The following is an 18,785-nucleotide window of genomic DNA, read 5'->3' as shown; positions in this document are numbered from 1 at the left end:
GGACTTAAAAATGGACGGACTTGGACACACACAATAACTCCAAAAGTCAGATGGTTTTGAACGCGGTGACCTACAGCACATAAGACGGGACTAGAAAAAGGAAGTTCAAGCCCCACTATGCCACCCTTTGGGCTCCTTCTGCCAATCTCGTGTTTATCTCGTGTTAGTAGAAGTTTGGTTAGAGACGATTCGCGCTTTTCACACTTCAGCTTATTTCGATCTTTTTCTGCGGTTCAGTTTGTGCTTGTGAGTTTTGTATCTGCTTTTCAGTGCATGTTGGTCAGTTCGTAACCTGCCTAGCAGGCCGTTCTGGTCCACTCGTTCCTGATTTTCAGGTCGTTCTTCATAGGCCTTGCTGTTCTTCAGTGCGTTTGTTCTAAGTTTGTTTGTTTGACCAGCTGACCGTATTAAAGCCATGTTGCGTGGACGTACTCATTCTCGAGTTCGTGCTGCGTGGGGACTTGGTGTTGGGGTTAATACTTTGACCCGAGTCCAGTCCATGAACAGGGCGAGGAGTTGTTCATGGATGAAGAATTGGTTGCGCCAGCGTGACCAATTCTCGCACATGCCTTAGCTCTGTGAGATCAGTGAGAATAATACTGAGGATTTCAGGAATTATTTTAGGATGACGGACCCCGTTTTTGAACGTCTGCTGGCTATGCTGACCCCCTATATCAGCAGGCAGGATGCCTGCATGAGGCAAGCCATCACTGCAGAGGCTAGTTGCCACTTTACGTTACTTGATGACTGGGAGAAGTCTTCAGGACTTGAAGTTCTCGACATGCATCTCCCCCCAGGCTCTGGGGATCATAATCCCAGAGACCTGTTCTGCTATTATTCAGGTCCTGCAGAAGGACTATATGAAGGTAAGTTTTATCCTTTAACATTACATGATATGTATTTAATGTTTGTTAATGTATTGTCTAAATGTCCTCGTTACCTAATTACCATGCTTGGAATATGCTGTGAATGTCCCCTTTATCTTCATGCATGCCTGTTTTTTTACATTAATCATTTTTTGCCCTACATGCATATTTACCTTAAATAACCTCCCCACCATGGAATCCTGGGTCCATTTATACCTCTAGCCTATAGTCCCTTGAACAATGTATATTGTCAGCTCCAGTGTACCGGTTTACCCTCCCCACCCCCTCAAATGTTAGTAACTGTCAGGTGTGCTCTTGGCCCCAATTAGAACCCCTCCCCCACCCCCTCAAATGTTAGCAACTGTCAGGTGTTTTTTTTGCCCAAATTAGAACCCCTCCCCCCACATACAAATTGATCAATGGTCCATCAGAGGGGGTGAGTAATCTTATAAGTGGCTCTTATGTTTTTGTTTTGTTTTTTTTTAAATAACACATATTAATAATGTTAGACTGCTGTTGTTCAAGAATGTTTTTGTGTAATCTAATATCAAAGTTATGTTTAAAAGTACGTATATTTTTTTTTTCTCGTTTGACTCCACAGTTTCCATCGAACACACAGGAATGGCAGACTGTGGCCTCCCAGTTCGCTGACCATTGGGACTTTCCCAACTGTGTCGGGGTGATTGATGGGAAGCATGTCCGCATTGTGCCACCACCCCATTCGCGGTCTTATTTCTACAACTATAAGGGGTTCCATAGTATAGTTTTGATGGCGGTGGTCTCGGCACAATTGGACTTTATGTTCGTGGACGTGGGGCTTCCCCTCATTTCAGATCTACCCCTTAGATTGAGAGCGACTGTACTTCCAAGTGCACTTTCAGTGCACATTCAAGTGCACTTGCAGTGCAAAGTGGATTTGCCTTTTGTAAATAACCCCCTGAGTGATACACACGAAGAGTGACACACCGGTGATTTTATTGAAGAGCACTTATTGAAGCACTGGGGGTTATTTACAAAAGGCAAATCCATTTTGCACTGCAAGTGCACTTGGAAGTGCAATCGCTCTAAATCTAGGGGGTAGATCTGAAATGAGGGGAAGCTCTGCTGATTCTATCATCCAATCATGTGCAAGCTAAAATGCTGTTTTTTATTTTCCTTCCATGTCCCTCTCAGATCTACAGCAACTTTACTTCCAAGTGCACTTTCAGTGCAAAGTGGATTAACCTTTAGTAAATAACCCCCACTGTCTGTACTTTGTTTTATCATAGACTTTATTTATCTTCACTTCATGAACTATTGCAGCACCACTATTTGTTGTGTCAACAGTGTGATAAAGAGAGATTATACGGATTATTGCTACATTCATCTATATAAATTACATGTGTCTCATTAATATATTGCATATGCATAGGAATTTTATTATTGATATTCATATATTATTTGTTTTTTTTTTGCACTGAAATCATCTTATGTGCACAGATTCATATTTGTATTTTGCACAGCGCCATGAGCATTCATTGGTATTGATTTATTTGAACACAAGCTCATATTTGCACCTAGCAATTTTACATAGCATCTTTAGCGTTTTTTTGCACAGTCGCATTTTTTAGCAATTTTTGCACAGATTATTGCACAGTGCTAAATCATCTACATTTATTTATAGTATGAGTGTTCACTGGCATTGATTTATTTGAGCACAAGCTCATATTTGCACCTAGCAATTTTGCACAGCATCTTTAGCGTTTTTCTGCACGGTCGCATTTTTAGCAATTTTTGCACAGATTATCGCACAGTGCTAAATCATCTATCATTAGGCCACCACTATTTGTTGTGTCAGCAGTGTGATAAAGAGAGATTATATGGATTATTGCTACATTCATCTATAATAATTACATGTGTCTCATTGATATATTGCATATGCATAGGAATTTTATTATTGATATTTATATATTTTTTTGCACTGAAAATCATCTTATGTGCACAGATTCATATTTGTATTTTGCACAGCGCCATGAGCAATCATTGGTATTGATTTGTTTGAACACAAGCTCATATTTGCACTTAGCTATTTTGCACAGCATCTTTAGCGTTTTTTTTGCACAGTCGTCTGTACCTGTGTTTGTCATGAACTGTTCATCCTTTCAATAAAATAATTTGTTTATTCTCTATGTCGTGAAGTACAGGCAATACTTTTTTTTTGGAGCTCTCCATTCCTGTTGCAGTAAGCTGGCGGTAGGGGCGCGGTTTACTGCATCACACTTCTTTTTTGTCTGAACTTTATGTAAAGTTCACAAAGCAATACTTAATTTATGTCACTGTACAGCAGTGCTTTACGCTGTAGTAACATGCGGTGCCTTCCTGTGCACTTCAATAAAATGCAGGTCACTGCACCACAGCCCTAGGCTGTGCTGCAGTGCAAACAGAGTACGTAGAAAACTATTGTTTTATGTGTGTCCTAATGGTGACCAGTGCACTTCCAGTCACTGCAATATATGTGAACAGGTACTTAAAGCATACGTAAACCCATCGATTTAACAGTTAAAGAAAACAGTTACATTCCCAGCATATGCTGGGAATGTAACTGTCACATTGGTTGTGCTCTCCACCAAACTAATGGCTGGTGTCATAACTGATCACATGTGCAGCATCATGGCAGTTGAAGATTAAACAGAGGCCAAGATGGCAACTTCCTTTTCTGAAAATGATGGAAGGGTTTACTTACACTTTAATGCTGAGCTATTTCCAATCCTTACTGGGTAAAAGAGCAATACTGAAGGTAAAAGAATGAAAAAGGAGAACATCTAAAATTTTGACCCATTATAAACAGAGAGATGATGTTTATCATCACATCTCTAAGGTCACAAAAGCCATTTGTCTTCTACTATCTACAATCTGACATATTTGTAAAAGGTTTATAGCATGCCTTCCACTACCCTGAGTTTTTTTTTTATGTACAGTCAAAATGTTTTCAACTACACAGGAAGGAAAACATGTTTGTTACTTTTTTTCATATTAGTTCTGTAGGCAGCAATTTAAGACAGAAAACTATAATACATTGACAAAAATAAAACTAGTTAAACAAGTTTTTTGGATTATGAGGCTGATTTAATTAAGGGGTATTTACTCACTGGCGTTTAGCTGATTCAAATACCCAGGGGGTTGAAAACAAACAAAGGATATGGTGTGAAAGCTGCTCTATTTCTAAATCAACAATAACATGAACACATTGTACATATAGTTACCTTCTCCATCCAAAAATTTCTCAAAAAAGTGGTTGAAATCTGGTGACTTTTCTGAAAAAGCCAATAGGTTTTCAAAATGATAAGTAGACTTTATTACGTCCTTTGGATTCCTCATCACGTAGATTATCTTTCAATAAAAGATAAACATTTTTGTATAAATTCCTAGTAGTTGAGAATCTGTATGTACTAGCTACGCCAAAATAACGAAACAAGATGGATTAGTGTAGGACATAGCATTAAGAACATAAGAATTGTGCTCAGGGAAGAACAGACAAATATGCATCACGTAAAAACAACTTTTAAAAGGTTTTATGTCAAATTATATATCAGAGATATAGCCAGTTAAATAGCAACTTCTCTGCCCTGTTTGGTGCTTCTATTTTTTTAGGGTCTACCTACTTTTTTGCATGGGTAACTATTTTTACCTGCTGTGCACTCTTAAACTTTGTGTATTTTCTCAATGCGGATATTCAGGACTTGATTTTGGTCCAGAGCTTTTCTCATCTCCAGTTGTGTTTGCCCCATATTGTCACTATGGGGTTGATGTACTAAAGGCAAATAGACTGTGAACTTTGCAAAGTGTAGTTGCTCTCTGTAAGAGCTGTTGCTCCAGAGCTCAGACCCCTTTCACACCAAGGCGCTTCAAAAACACCCTAAAACGCCTTAGCGTTATTACCGCGTTTTTACAGCGTTTTAGGGGCGTTAGCGGTAAAATTAACGCAACGCTGCAAGCGTTTTAACAGCGTTTTTCAAGCGTTATTGAAGCATGTGTTATTGTTGCTATCTTTCTGCTTGCATATTTATCCTTTGTGAGATCATGTAAAACAAGCAGTGTCTTGTAAAGTAACAAGCAGTGTCTTGTTTTACGTCAAATCTTAATTTTTCTGGGATTAATTCTTTTTTTTGGCACTTTAATTTTGTTTTTTTGGCACTTTGATGGTCTGTTTAATCATTCTGACCTTCCCACAATTTCAGTCCTGTTGTTGTAGATGCTCTCTTTTCTGCTTGCATGTTTACCTTTTTGTGAGATCATGTGAATTTTCTACAGCTCAGGGCGGATTATAGGTGCTATTCAGGCGTTTTTACAGCGTTTTCAATTCATTTCAATAAAGAGGGGCGTTTTTGAAGCGCTTTTTTCAACGCCCAAAAGCTGCTCCAAAGATGCTGCTTGCAGGACTTTTCTCAACACCCCGCTAGCACAATGCCTCAGTGTGAAAGGGTCCATTGAGATGCATGGGGAGCATTTTATGAGCATTTTATGAGCGTTTTAATAGCGTTATTTTTAGCGCAAAAATGCTGCAAAAACGCCTTGGTGTGAAAGGGGTCTTAGTAAACAACCAGAAGCTCTGCTGACTTTCATCATCCAATCATGTGCAAACAATAATGCTGTTTTTCTTCTTTTTTTTCCTCCTTTTTTCCTTGCATGTGATTGGGTATTCTTTGCAAAGTGAAAGTTGAGCTCATTTACTAAGCTCTGAAGCAACTGCACTTGCAGAGTGCAACTGCACTTTGCAAAGTGCACAGTCTATAAGCCTTTAGTAAATTATCCCCATCATGTCCCCCCCCTCCAGAGTATCTATTTCAACAAGAGCTAGCACATCTGCAAGATAGACTAGGGACCGGCCAGAGGGGATCTCTTTGATGCAGTTGGCCAGCTTGAACACGTATTGCAATATACAGTATGTAAACCAAGAATCCCCATTTTATAGACAAGCATTTGCTATATTTAAGGGTTAATAAGTGCAAACCCCTCTTTAATATCTCATGTATTGTATATAAAGCAATTTAGGACTTGAACACTCATATCCACATTTCTACTGCATGGTGCAGGTTGGTAACAGAAAAGGGCAGGGATGCCTGAAGTTGCTATAAGACTGGCTTTATGTTTATGATTGTTTGTGCTGTAACCCACATTGATTACTTTGGTGGTTAGTTTTGGGATCCACCTGGTTACTTGCATAGACAACTATTTTTACCTGCTTATGCTGTCCACACTCATAAACTTTTTATATACAGTATATATTATCTGATTATCCATTTCAAATGCTGTACCGCCTACCAGTTTAATAAAACATCTAGTATAGCCTTTCATAGCTATTTACTTTGTTTCTATTAAGAAGTGTTCCCAATTTTCTCTGGTTACTGTGTTAATGTGTATCATGCAGAGCTCAGAGCGTGCATAACGCAATGAGTAATGGTCTCAGGAATGCATAATGCAGAGTGGGAGAAAGGAGTGCATAATGCACAGTGTTCAGGTCTCAGAATTGCTGGGTGCGTAACAGAGAGTGCAGGAGTCAGGAGTGCATAATGCACAGACTGCAGGTCTCAGGAGTGTATATGGCACAGACTGCAGGGGTCTGGAGTGTATAATGCAAAGACTGCAGAGCTAAGGAGTGTTTATCACGCAGAGTGCAGGCGTCTGAAGTGTATAATGTACAGAGTGAAGGGCTTTGGAGTGGTTGTTGTACGATGTGCAGGGCTCAGGGGTGCATGACTCAAAGTGTAGGGGTCAGGAGTATTTAATGAAGAGGATGCAGGGGTCAGAGTACAATCATATATTACCCCCCTCCCAGTACAAACATCCCCCACAAGCCCATATTCCCCACAGTATAGATCTCTCCTAACAGCTTCAATTCCCCCACACAGTACAGTTTTCACCCCACAGCTCTAAACCTTCCTCAGCACGGACTCCCCCTCCCAGCCCACCCCCTTAGTAGAGACTGTTTCAGTACAGACCACCCCTTTCAGATCAACCCTTCAATACAGACCCCCCCCCAGCCACCTCTTATAACAGACCCCCAGTACAGACCACCCCCCAAGTACAGACGACCCCCAGCCTCCTCTACAGTATAGACTCCCTTCCTCCTTTTAAGTCACTCACCAGATAATGGAAACCTGACATGAAGTGGCAGAGGGAAGTATTCTCCACAGCTGTGGATGTGTCAGGAGCGAGGAGTAGTTTGTACTGTGGGCACAACATACAGGGAAATAACAAGGAACACCGCTCAGATGGGTGAATCCAGATAAATGAATGAGTGAAGTGAATTGAAGGACTCATCTCAAGGGTGCTAGCCACGGCTCTCTCACCATACAAACTGCAAAAGGAAGAAATGGCTGCACTCCAAGATGGTGAATATGAGTCCTTTCTTAATCCATCCAAGTGACACACCACAGGAAAAACAACAATCAAAGCATCAAGACAGACATGTTTCACACAGTATCATGTGCTTAATCATTGCCATTGTCGTTTTTCCTGTGGTGTGTCACTTGGATGGATTAATAAAGGACTCATATTCATCTTCTTGGAGTGCAGCCGTTTCTTCCTTTTCACAATCTACAAGGGGGAAAAAAACCTTGTACATTGGACATCGGGACTGAGCTGAAAAAGTGGCACAATCCAAAGCTGTTAGGAGTTTTCAATAATTAGTTATAGAAAGAAAACAGCCAGAGCACACACTTTCTGTTCCTGACCTGCATTTGGTGGACCCAGAGAAGGCATCTCTGACCTCTGATGTCTTCAAAAGAAGAACCTGTCACTACAAGAAAAAAAATCCAAGTACTAAATACTAACAAAAACGTCCCCCATTCTCTGACACCCTTCATCCCTTTACCCTCATGTCCTACAATAATTATAGTATAGCACAGTGTTTCTCAAACTGTGTGCCGTGGGAGAATTGCAGGTGTGCCGTGGGCCTGGCGGTGACTGTGCCGACGCCACACCGCGAGACTCCGCCAGCATAGTGCTGACTGTCTATCACTCACTGAGCAAGTGTGCAGGCCTCACACGGACACGGTCATCTGTGCTGCCTGGACTGTGCGTGAATGGGATTGGTTCATGTTCGCCGCCACCAGACCCTGCCAAGCCAGATCGCGAATACAATTAGGCTGGGGCCTGGCTGCCAGCAGTGTGCCGGTACAGGTGCCATGCCAGGCGCTTCCAGACAACGAGGTGCTGAGCATGGCGCGCTTCAACGTGACGTCATTCCCTCCTCCAGTCCCACCCACAACAGAGCAGAGGAGCCCGCAATCCCTGGCTGTCCCACACAGTGTGGAGCTGAGGAGTTAAGAGGAAAGAAGAGATGGGGGGCGAAGGGACCAGTGTGTGATTATATCACCAGTAAATATAAGCAGCAGTCTTGTGTGATCCCCATTCCCCAATACTAAATCAGCAGGAAAATAGAATATATACAAAAGCAGCAGTCTTGTGTGATCCCCAATATTATATATCACACAAGACCACACAAGACTGCTGCTTTTGTATATATTATATTTACTTCTGACCACAAAAAAAGTTAAATCTTTTCAGGTGTGCCACGAAAATTGTTATATCTTTTTGGTGCGCCGCAAGACAAAATAAGTTTGAGAAACACTGGTATAGCGTGTATGCTGCCATATCGTTTTCTCCCCAACACCTAAACAAACCACACACTGGGTGCACTTTAATGCATTCCTCTCCTTCAAGCACCACCCACCATCACACTCTCTGTATACTTCCCCTGAACATACTCTCAACTGCCTCAGCCTCTGGACTACTACCCTGCACATATTGCCCTCTATCCTACCTTCCATGCTCCTTCTGTACATATACTCCATGATCTCATAACCTAGAAAATGTGCTAGCAGCTGTGTCAAATTAACAGATAGAGATTTCCATTTTATTTTAAAGTATCCTATAACTATACATTGACACACTGATTTAGCATGAGCAAAGCAGTCATGAGTGGGAAATAAGTAGCTTAGTTGCTTTCTGTAACTACTAAGACAATCATATATACTGTAATTGCCATGCTACTGCATGACTGATTTTGGGACACAGCTCTTAATTTTGACTCACGTTTTAAAACCATAAAACAGCAGGGCACCAGGTAAACACAAAATACACTTAGTGGGGTGCACTCAGCAGAGGGGAAGAGCTAGTGGCAGGGAAGAGGAGGATCAGGGCTGCTCTGTGCAAAACCAATGCACAGAGCACGTAAATATAACATGTTTGTCATTAAAAAAAAAGGTTTAAAATCACTTTAACATGCTTGGGACAAATATATAAAAAAAAGCATGCTTGGGACAAATATATAAAAAAAAGCAAACAAAAAAAAGCAAACGAAAGGTGCAGACTCAATGAAGCATTTTGTCTTTTTTCTGCTGTCACTCTTCTGTTTCTAAGAAATTAATCATGGAGGAAAACACCAATGTGATGCATCTGAAGTACAAAATTATTCTCGGTCACTCCAAATTTTTTATTTGGTTTGAGTGGTGCACTTCTCCAGAGCAAGTATGCCACCTTGGGATGGAGAGCACCATTGCAGTTATTAGGGATGAGCCTGATGTTCGACTCAAACATCGGGTGTTCGCCTGTTCGCCAAACAGCGAACATTATGCGGTGTTCGTGGCAAATTTGAAAGCCATGGAACATCGTTAAAGTCTATGGGACACCAACATGAAAAACCAAAAGTGCTAATTTTAAAGGCTTATATGCAAGTTATTGTCATAAAAAGTGTTTGGGGACTCAGGGAACATGTATCAATGCAAAAAAAAAAGTTGTAAAAAACGGACGTTTTTTCAGGAGCAGTGATTTTAATAATGCTTAAAGTGAAACAATGAAAATGAAATATTCCTTTAAATATCGTGCCGGGGGGGGGGGGGGTGTCTATAGTATGCCTGTAATGTGGCACAGTTTTCCTGTCTTTAGAACAGTACTACGGCAAAATAAAATTTCTAAAGAAAAAAAGTCATTTAAAACTGATATATTGCCGAGACCATAATTGTCTGGTCTCGGCAATATAGATAAAACTCATTGAAAAAAACGGCATGGGTTCCCCCCCCCCAGTCCATTACCAGGCCCTTCAGGTCTGGTGTGGATATTAAGGGGAACCAAATTTTATGCCAAATTTAAAAAAAAAAGGCGTAGGGGTCCCTCCAAAATCCATACCAGACCCTTTAGGTCTGGTATGGATCTTAAGGGGAACCCTGCCCAATATTTTTTAAAAAATGGCGTAGGGGTCCCCCCCAAAATCCATACCAGACCCTTATCCGAGCACACAACCTGGCAGGCCACATGGACCTGGCAGGCCACATGAAAAGAGGGGGGGATGAGAGAGTGCCCCCCTCCTGAACTGTACCAGGCCACATGCCCTTAACATGGGGAGGGTGCTTTGGAGTCACCCCCCAAAGCACATTGTTCCCATGTTGATGGGGACAAGGACCTCAACCCCACAACCCTTACCCGGTGGTTGTGGGGGTCTGTGGGTGGGGGGCTTAACGGAATCTGGAAGCCCCCTTTAACAAGGGGACCCCCAGATCCCGGCCCCCCATGTCAATTGGTAACAGGTACATTGTACCCCCACCAATTCACAAAAAAGTGTCAAAAATAGTAAAAAAGACAGCAGACACTTTGGGACAAGTTCTTGATTAAAAAATAAAACAATTACAATGTCCAGCGATGTCCATTGATGTCTATCAAGCCGCTTGACGAACCAAAAAAAAAAAAACGCAACAGCTCCACCTCCATGGGAGGCTCCCACCAAGTGATGCTTCTTATCGGTGACGGCTGTTGTATAGCTGAGGGCGGGGCCACTCGGTGATGTAAATGGGTGAGCCCGCCTTCCTCTGATGTCAGGAGGTGTCAGAGGGGGGCGGGGTAACCGTATCAGGCCACATGCCATCAACATGGGAACAAGGTGCTTTGGGGGGCAACTCCAAAGCACCCTCCCCATGTTGAGGGCATGTGGCCTGGTATGGTTCAGGAGGGGGGGCGCTCTCTCATCTCCTCCTCTTTTCCTGTGGCCTGCCAGGTTGTGTGCTCAGGTTCCGCTTAAAATCCATACCAGACCTAAAGGGTCTGGTATGGATTTTGGGGGGACCCCTATGCCATTTTTTTTTTTATTTGGTGCAGGGTTCCCCTTAATATTCATACCAGACCCAAAGGGCCTGGGAATGGACTGGGGGGAACCCATGATGTTTTTTTTCAATGAGTTTTATCTATATTGCCGAGACCTGACAATTCATTACAGCCACAAGCAGTTTTAAACTTTTTTTCCTTTAGAAATGTCATTTTGCTGTGGTACTGTTCTAAACACGGGAAAACTGCGCCACTTTACAGGCATACTATAGACACTACCCAGGCACAATATTTAAACAAATATTTCATTTTATTGTTTCACTTTGAGCATTATTAAAATCACTGCTCCCGAAAAAACATCAGTTTTTAAAACTTTTTTTTGCCTTGATACATGTCCCCAGGGGCAGGCCCCGGGTCCCCAAACACTTTTTATGGCAATAACTTGCATATAAGCCTTTAAAATTAGCACTTTTGATCTTTCATGTTCGTGTCCCATAGACTTTAACAATGCTTGTTTGTTCGTCCGAATTTTTTGCCTGCAAGCTGTGGTGCGAACCGAACTGGGGGGTGTTCGGCTCATCCTTAGTTTTTATACAGAAATGTCTGCTTTGGGACAGATTACATTTAACCACTTAACCTCCGGTAGATTTACCCCCCCCCCCCCTTCATGACCAGGCCATTTTTTGCGATGCGGCACTGCGTTACTTTAAATGACAATTGTACGGTCGTGCTGAACTCAAACAAAATGTATGTCTTCTGTTCCCACAAATTGAGCTTTCTTTTAGTAGTATTTGATCACCTCTGCTTTTTTTTTTTTGCTCTATAAACAAAAAAAGACCGACAATTTTGAAAAAAAAAAAAAAAAATTTTTTTTTTCTGTTTTAAAACATATCCAATAAAAAAAATGTAAAAATGTAAAACTATTTTATAGTGTCTACAAACTATGGGATATATTTATGGAATTTTTATTTATTTATTTTACTCGTAATGGTAGTGATCAGCCACTTGTGGCGGACAATTCGAACACCTGACACTTTTGACACTTTTTTGGGAACCTGTGATCAGTGCTAAAATATGCACTGTCACTGAACTAATGACACTGGCTGGGAAGGGGTTAACATCAGGGGCAATCAAAGGGTTAACCATGTGCCTAAAATGTGTTTTTTTCTGGTCTGTATACATTAGGTAATCTTAATTTAAGTGCAGTTATAATTGTGCTACTTACTTTTCCCTTTTTATTTTTCAGTTCTTGGGGAACAAATGTTTCTGACAAATGGGATACAAACAGACGAGGTGAAGGAAGCTTGTTGTAATCTAAATCTGGATTTAGTGTTTGGCATTCAAACCATTTCATTCTTTCAGTAGTGTCGATCTTTTCAGTACCATTTCGGTGCCCTTCACTGCATATTAAGCATAATATTTGCTGAGTCCAAATGGTTCCTTTTGATATGAAAGATAAATAAATACATTAATCTGTATACATAAATTAACATGGGCAGAAGAGAAAGTGATGACTATCTGTGCATAAAAAACGTGCATGAAAACTGACGTCAACATGCATAAAAACTCACTGAAACGCACATGAAAACTGATGTAAGCTCGTGTCTCTGCAAATTAAGGCCTCACACCATGTGCGGAGACGTCAGTTTTTCTGCAAGGGCACAGATTTAAAAAATTGTTCTCTATGTGCCCTGTTTACACCACAACACTGGTATCATGTGCAGATTTTTTCTGCGCAGGACTCTGCAACGTGTGAGCAGTTTTCTGCGTGCAAAAAAAACTGACAGAACATCAACACTGTGGTGTGAACAGCGCACATAATGGACGCTCATGAAAACTGATGTCAACGTGCATAAAAACTCACTGAAACGAACATCAAAACTGATGTAAACTCATGTCTCTGCAAGTGAAATATGTGCGTTTTTTTTGTGGTGACTCTGGTGGGAATATGTGCATTTTTTTCAGTTTTTATGCATGTATGGTGTGGTATGGTGGTACATGTCCAGATTTATGACAGTTTATCTTTAACCACTTGCAGCCAGCCCACCGTCAAATGATGGAGGGGTGGTGCAGCTCACGTTCTGGGCCGACATCATATGACATCAGCCCAGAATGCCCGCTCTCACATGCCCAATGGGGCACGCAGCATGGCAATCGTGGTTGCGGCTCTTTAACCATGTGATCGACTGTGTCCAATCACAGCCGGTCACATGTAAACACAGAGATGTCGGTAAATGGCGCTCCTCGCCTCACACTGACAGAGTGTGTGGAGAGGAAAGCTGATCTCCTCACAAGGGGACATCCTCACATGTAATCAGGGCACTGATCATCAGTGCCCTGATTACAATATAGCACCGGAAGTGACAGAAATCAGTGCAAGCAATCAGTGCCCACCAGTGCCAAAAATCAGTGCCCATCAGTGCCAATTAGTGCCCACAAGTGCCACGAATCAGTGTGCATTAGTGATGCCAGTCAGTGCTGGCTTTCAGTGCTGCCCATCAATACCCATCACTGCTGCCCATCAATGCCTATCAGCGTCACCCATCAGTGCCACACATCAATGCCCAGTGCCCACCAGTGCCACCTATCATTGCCCATCAGTGCCACATATCATTGCCACCTATCAGTGCCCATAAGTGTGGCATATTAGTGCCTTCTCATCAGTGCCACCTAATCAGTGTCCATAAGGGCCACCTCATCAGTGCCCATAAGTGCCACTTCATCAGTGCCGCCTCATCAGCGAACATCAGTGAAAAAGAAAAATTACTTATTTACAAAATTTACTGACAGAAATTAAGAAAAATGTATTTTTAAAAAAAAAATTGGTCTTTTTTTTTTATTGTAAAAAATAAAAAGCTCAGCAGTGGATAAATACCACCAAAAGAAAGCTCTATTTGTGTGAAGAAAATGATAAACAAAATTCACAAAGTTACAGTGTAGCATGACCGCGCAATTGTCATTTAAAGTGTGACAGCGCTGAAAGCTAAAAAATGGCCTGGGCAGGAAGGGGGTGTAAGTGCCCTGTATTGAGGTGGTTAAGGCCATTTATGCACCATACATGCATAAATACTGATGGAAAAACCATGCAGATTTTGCATGCAGAGATACAAGTTTATATATATTTTCATGCGCACTTAAAGCGGAGTGCCAATCAAAAGTGGGTGACTCATTTGGCACCTTTTTGGGGAGGAGCGGATACTTGTCTTTGACAGGTATCCTTCCCCACTTCCAGGAGTCCGGGCCGCGGCACATTACATCACAGCTCCGCTCCCCCCCTGCCATCGGGCCAGTAGGAGATCACAGGGGTGCCTCGCGCATGCGCAGTAGGGACCCGATGTGAAACCATAATGCTACACTGCCGGGTTCCCTTACCCGTAATGGCAGCAGCACCTGACAGCTGATGGAAACATCAGCTTTGGTGCCGACATCGCTAGATTCCAGGACAGGTAAGTGCCTTGTTATTAAAAGTCAGTAGCTGCAGTATGTGTAGCTGCTTGGCTTTTAATTTTTGCAGGGGTGGGCAGACCTCCTCTTTGAGTTTTTATGCACGTTGACATCAGTTTTCATGCACGTGTGTCATCACTTTCTCTTCTGCCCTGTTCACACCACAATGTTGATGTCATATCATCTGCACGTGATACTAGTGTTATGGTGTGAACAGGCCACATAGAAAACAATTGTTTTCCTTGTGCCTTTGCAGAAAACATGCAGAAAAACTCACTTCTCAGCACATGGCGTGAACAAGGTTCTGGAGGGGGGCAGTCGCCCTGTCAGAACACAATAGCTCAGCGGGTGAGATCGCTGTACTAACATTGGATTGTTCATATAGGATCTCCTCCCGTGCTCTTCAGTTTTTTTTTTCATCAGCCCACTGGGTAGAAAGAAAAAAAACTCAAAGTGTGAACTAAGCTTTAGACAGGGCTGGCTTTCACAATGCAGTTAGAGATGGTGATAAAGAACATTAAATTCCTAGATTGTAAGCTCTAACGAGCAGGGCCCTCTGATTCCTCTTGTACTGAATTGTATTGTAACTGTACTGTCTGCCCTCATGTTGTAAAGCGCTGTGCAAACTGTTGGCACTATATAAATCCTGTATATTAATAATAATAAAAATAATGTGCTTTCAACAGTCTACTCCTTTGTGCAGTCCCCACTTATCTATCAAAGAGGACTTTTTTATGCAAAGAATTGTGCTTGACTAATTCTGAATTTGTTTTTAGAATTTCTCATTGCAAGCAGTGTTAAACTCACCTGATTTTGGATATGTAATCAAGAAAATATCATCATCTCTTATCTTAAAATCCTGTAGGGAGTCGATATACTCTAGTGGCATCATGTCTTTTAAAAAACAGAATCCTTTATAACAGTACAGATTATTGCCACGTGGCACAGATGTAATTGCAGCCATTGTTAGCAATGCTACCTGTAAAAAAAAGAAAACAAACAAAGGAATCAATAAGTGGAGTATTGATGAGCCCAATATTAAATGCACATTCTTTGAAGTAATTCACCTTTAGCACTAAAAATCAAATTCCTTCAGCTATCATGCCTAACACAGATGACAATCTTAATGTACAAAATCTTTTTTTTTTTTTGTAAAATTTGCTTACCCCTGTGTGCTAGGGTGACCACATTTCCAAACTGCCATTCAGGGACACCCCCCCCCCTCCCGTATCATGAAATCAGCAGGCCTGTGTGAAGGATCAAAAGTGGGCCCTAAGCATCAAGAAGAAGAAGAATAATATGGCGCACAAAGCGCGTCCTGGTAAACAGTGGACATGTCTTAAATTGCGCTAAATATGGGCTCAAAGGGGGTGTTGTTAAAGAGAGTCTGAGATGACTTATATAGTGCAAAATGTGGTAATGTTAAATAGGGAATACAGAGTGTATGGTGGTGAGTAGTACCGGTATGTACAGGAGAGGAGGGCAGAGTGCATGGTGGTGAGTAGTATGTACAGGAAAGGAGTGCGGAATGTATGGTGGTGAGTAGCATGTACATGAATGGAGTGCAGAATGTATGGCAGTGGGTACAGTGGTACAGAAGAGGAGTGCGGAATGTATGGCGGTGGGTAATATGTACAGAAGAGGAGTATGGAGTGTATGGAGGTGAGTAATATGTACAGAAGAGAAGTGCGGAATGTATGGCGGTGGGTAGTATGTATAGGAGAGGAGTGCGGAATGTATGGCAGTGGGTAGTATGTACAGGAGAGGAGTGCGGGATGTATGGTGGTGGGTAGTATGTACAGGAGAGGAGTGCGGAATGTATGGCGGTGGGTAGTATGTACAGGAGAGGAGTGCGGAATGTATAGCGGTGGGTAGTATGTACAGGAGAGAAGTGCAGAGTGTATGGAGGTGGGTAATATGTACAGGAGAGGAGTGCATGGCGGTGAGTAGTATGTACAGGAGAGGAGTGCGGAATGTATAGCGGTGGGTAATATGTACAGAAGAGGAGTATGGAGTGTATGGAGGTGGATAATATGTACAGGAGAGGAGTGCGGAATGTATGGCAGTGAGTAATATGTACAGAAGAGGGGTATGGAGTGTATGGAGGTAGATAATATGTACAGGAGAGGAGTGCGGAATGTATGGCAGTGAGTAATATGTACAGAAGAGGAGTATGGAGTGTATGGTGGTGGGTAATATGTACAGGAGTGCGGAATGTATAGCGGTGGGTAATATGTACAGAAGAGGAGTATGGAGTGTATGGAGGTGAGTAGTATGTACAGGAGAGGAGTGCGGAATGTATGGCGGTGGGTAATATGTAAAGAAGAGGAGTATGGAGTGTATGGAGGTGGGTAATATGTACAGGAGAGGAGTGCAGGATGTATGGCGGTGGTTAATCAGTGTGCCCACGTGTCCCGGATTGCCCCGGACTATCCCGCAATTGCCATGTATGTCCCAGGTCCCGGGCACCTTCATTCCGGGACAATACAGTGTCCCGGAATTAAATAGAGGACACAGCCTTTCAGCCAGTGCAGCCACCCTACATTTCCTGGACTGGTTGCTAGGGCCGGCCCCGCCTGGCGTCTAGCAACCAGTGATGTCACAGACTATCAGAGTCGGACAGGTCAGGAGCGAAGCCCGTGCTTAATGCTGCACAACTCTCTACACCCACCTCGGCACCCCCCGGCACCGCCCCTCCTCCTCCGGGGCCCAGCGGCATTTAGCAGGGACTGGTCTGGTGTGATCTTCACTCTCCAGTGTCAGCCCACGCTCCCCGCTGTGTTGTCAGTCCGCCCGCTGTCAGCTAGGAATGGATGTGCCCGACTACTGCTACTGCTCAAGTGAAAGGTGGAGGGTCCGGCGATGGCATGAGAAAGCAGAAGTGGCAGAGTCTGTCAGGCTGACCAAAGAGAAGCATCGCATGCAATGTCCAGACTCCAGTCCCGGATCTTCTCCTCCCCCCTCCTCCCTGCACCGCAAAGACCGAGGACATGTGCTGCAGGAAGTGAGTGACACCTATTACAAGAAACTGCAGTAATTCAGGTACAGATAACATGGGGACATACACCACAGGCTGGACCGCATTACTGAAAACCGTCTCCTATGTCTTTTAACTTTGGTATACTCTTACTGCTGCAACTCCACCCAAAACTGAAACACTGCTATCTTTTTTCTTATGTGTCTCTAATAATGCTGGCATGTTATTTCTACTTAACTGTCTGTTGACCTGTCTACATAACAATGCTTTATTATCTCCCTTGTCTTACCCAAAATTATGGCCCGTTTAACTTTAGTGCCCTCTTGCTAGTCTGTTTCTGACTTAGGAATTTTGCCCTGTTAACCAGCCAAGCTTTATTACCTCTTGATTGCTAATTGAAATCCACCCACACCCCACCCCTATCAGTATAAATCTAAGCTTCTCTTGGGGAAGCATTTGCAGGGGGTACACATTTGCAACTGGGCTCTTTCTCAAAGTGGCGATTTCTATAAGTGGAATGCACTTCTGACTCTGCACTTCAGCGAAGGGACACAAGATAAACACTGAAAAACACCACACCGACATCAGGTGACCTTGTTTACTCCTTTAGCTCTTTCTCCTTGTAACATGCGTTCTCTACCACTCCTTTTGACAACTCTGTCCTGTATCCTAAAACTATCTCTCCTTCACCCCTCTTCTCCCCCCCACAGCATATATATATCACCCTCACTTCTGTCCTGTCCTTCTTACTGCACCCACCAACTCCTGCTAATTCTAAATCCACACACACTAAAAAACTCCTTGACCCTGGGGCTTGTCCCTTCATATAAATCCCACTCCCATATTACCTCCCTCACCCTCTTGCTTCTCCTAACCTCTCGAGATATATCCCCAAACCCTGGGCCTCCATCATTTAACTGTACCCCATGCACCCTACCCTGCCCCCTGCACTGGCAGCAGCCGCAATCAACACAATTTAGTTCCCATTTCTATTCTTCCCAAGACCAGACTCCCTTTCTCTTGTGCCCTTTGAAACTCCCGCTCTGTCTGCAACAAACTCACCTCTTTCCATGACCTCTTTATCGCCAACTAATTTAACCTACTCGCCATTACCGAAACCTGGCTCCACAAATCCGACACTGCGTCTTCTGCTTCCCTATCCCATGGTGGTCTTCTCTGGACTCACTCAGATCCAGTGGACATAAGGGAGGAGGTGTCGGAATCCTTCTAGCCCCACATAGCACCTTTCAGGTACTTCAGCCATCTCCCTCTCTGTCGCTCTCCTCTTTCGAAGCACACTGTATTCATCTTTTCACTCCGATTTCGCTAAGGATAGCTGTGATCTACAGGACCCCTGGACCAGTATCAACCTTTCTCGATGATTTCTCTGCCTGGCTACCCTACTTTCTTTCTTCTGAAAT

At 42.9% G+C, this 18,785-nt stretch overlaps 1 protein-coding gene across 2 annotated transcripts in view; it reads right to left on the bottom strand.

Moving 5' to 3' along the window:
- The window catches only part of LOC141140220 (amine sulfotransferase-like), a 121,447-nt gene that overhangs the window by 24,234 nt on the left and 78,428 nt on the right, over positions 1-18,785 (bottom strand). The window contains exons 2-5 of one of the 2 annotated variants that reach the window (XM_073627136.1): positions 15,195-15,366; positions 12,169-12,383; positions 4,109-4,235; positions 3,589-3,636 (exon numbers count right to left, since the gene is read on the bottom strand). In XM_073627136.1, the coding sequence (XP_073483237.1) occupies positions 3,589-3,636; positions 4,109-4,235; positions 12,169-12,383; positions 15,195-15,351 (547 nt within the window). In that variant the 5' untranslated portion in view covers positions 15,352-15,366. The remainder of the gene's footprint in view (positions 1-3,588; positions 3,637-4,108; positions 4,236-12,168; positions 12,384-15,194; positions 15,367-18,785) is intronic. The other variant, XM_073627137.1, reaches the window with a different exon arrangement.

This window comes from Aquarana catesbeiana, linkage group LG04 (assembly GCF_042186555.1).
Source record: "Aquarana catesbeiana isolate 2022-GZ linkage group LG04, ASM4218655v1, whole genome shotgun sequence".
NCBI lineage: Eukaryota > Metazoa > Chordata > Amphibia > Anura > Ranidae > Aquarana > Aquarana catesbeiana.
Note: the sequence above shows the minus strand (reverse complement) of the source record. Positions and strands in the feature narration are given on the sequence as shown.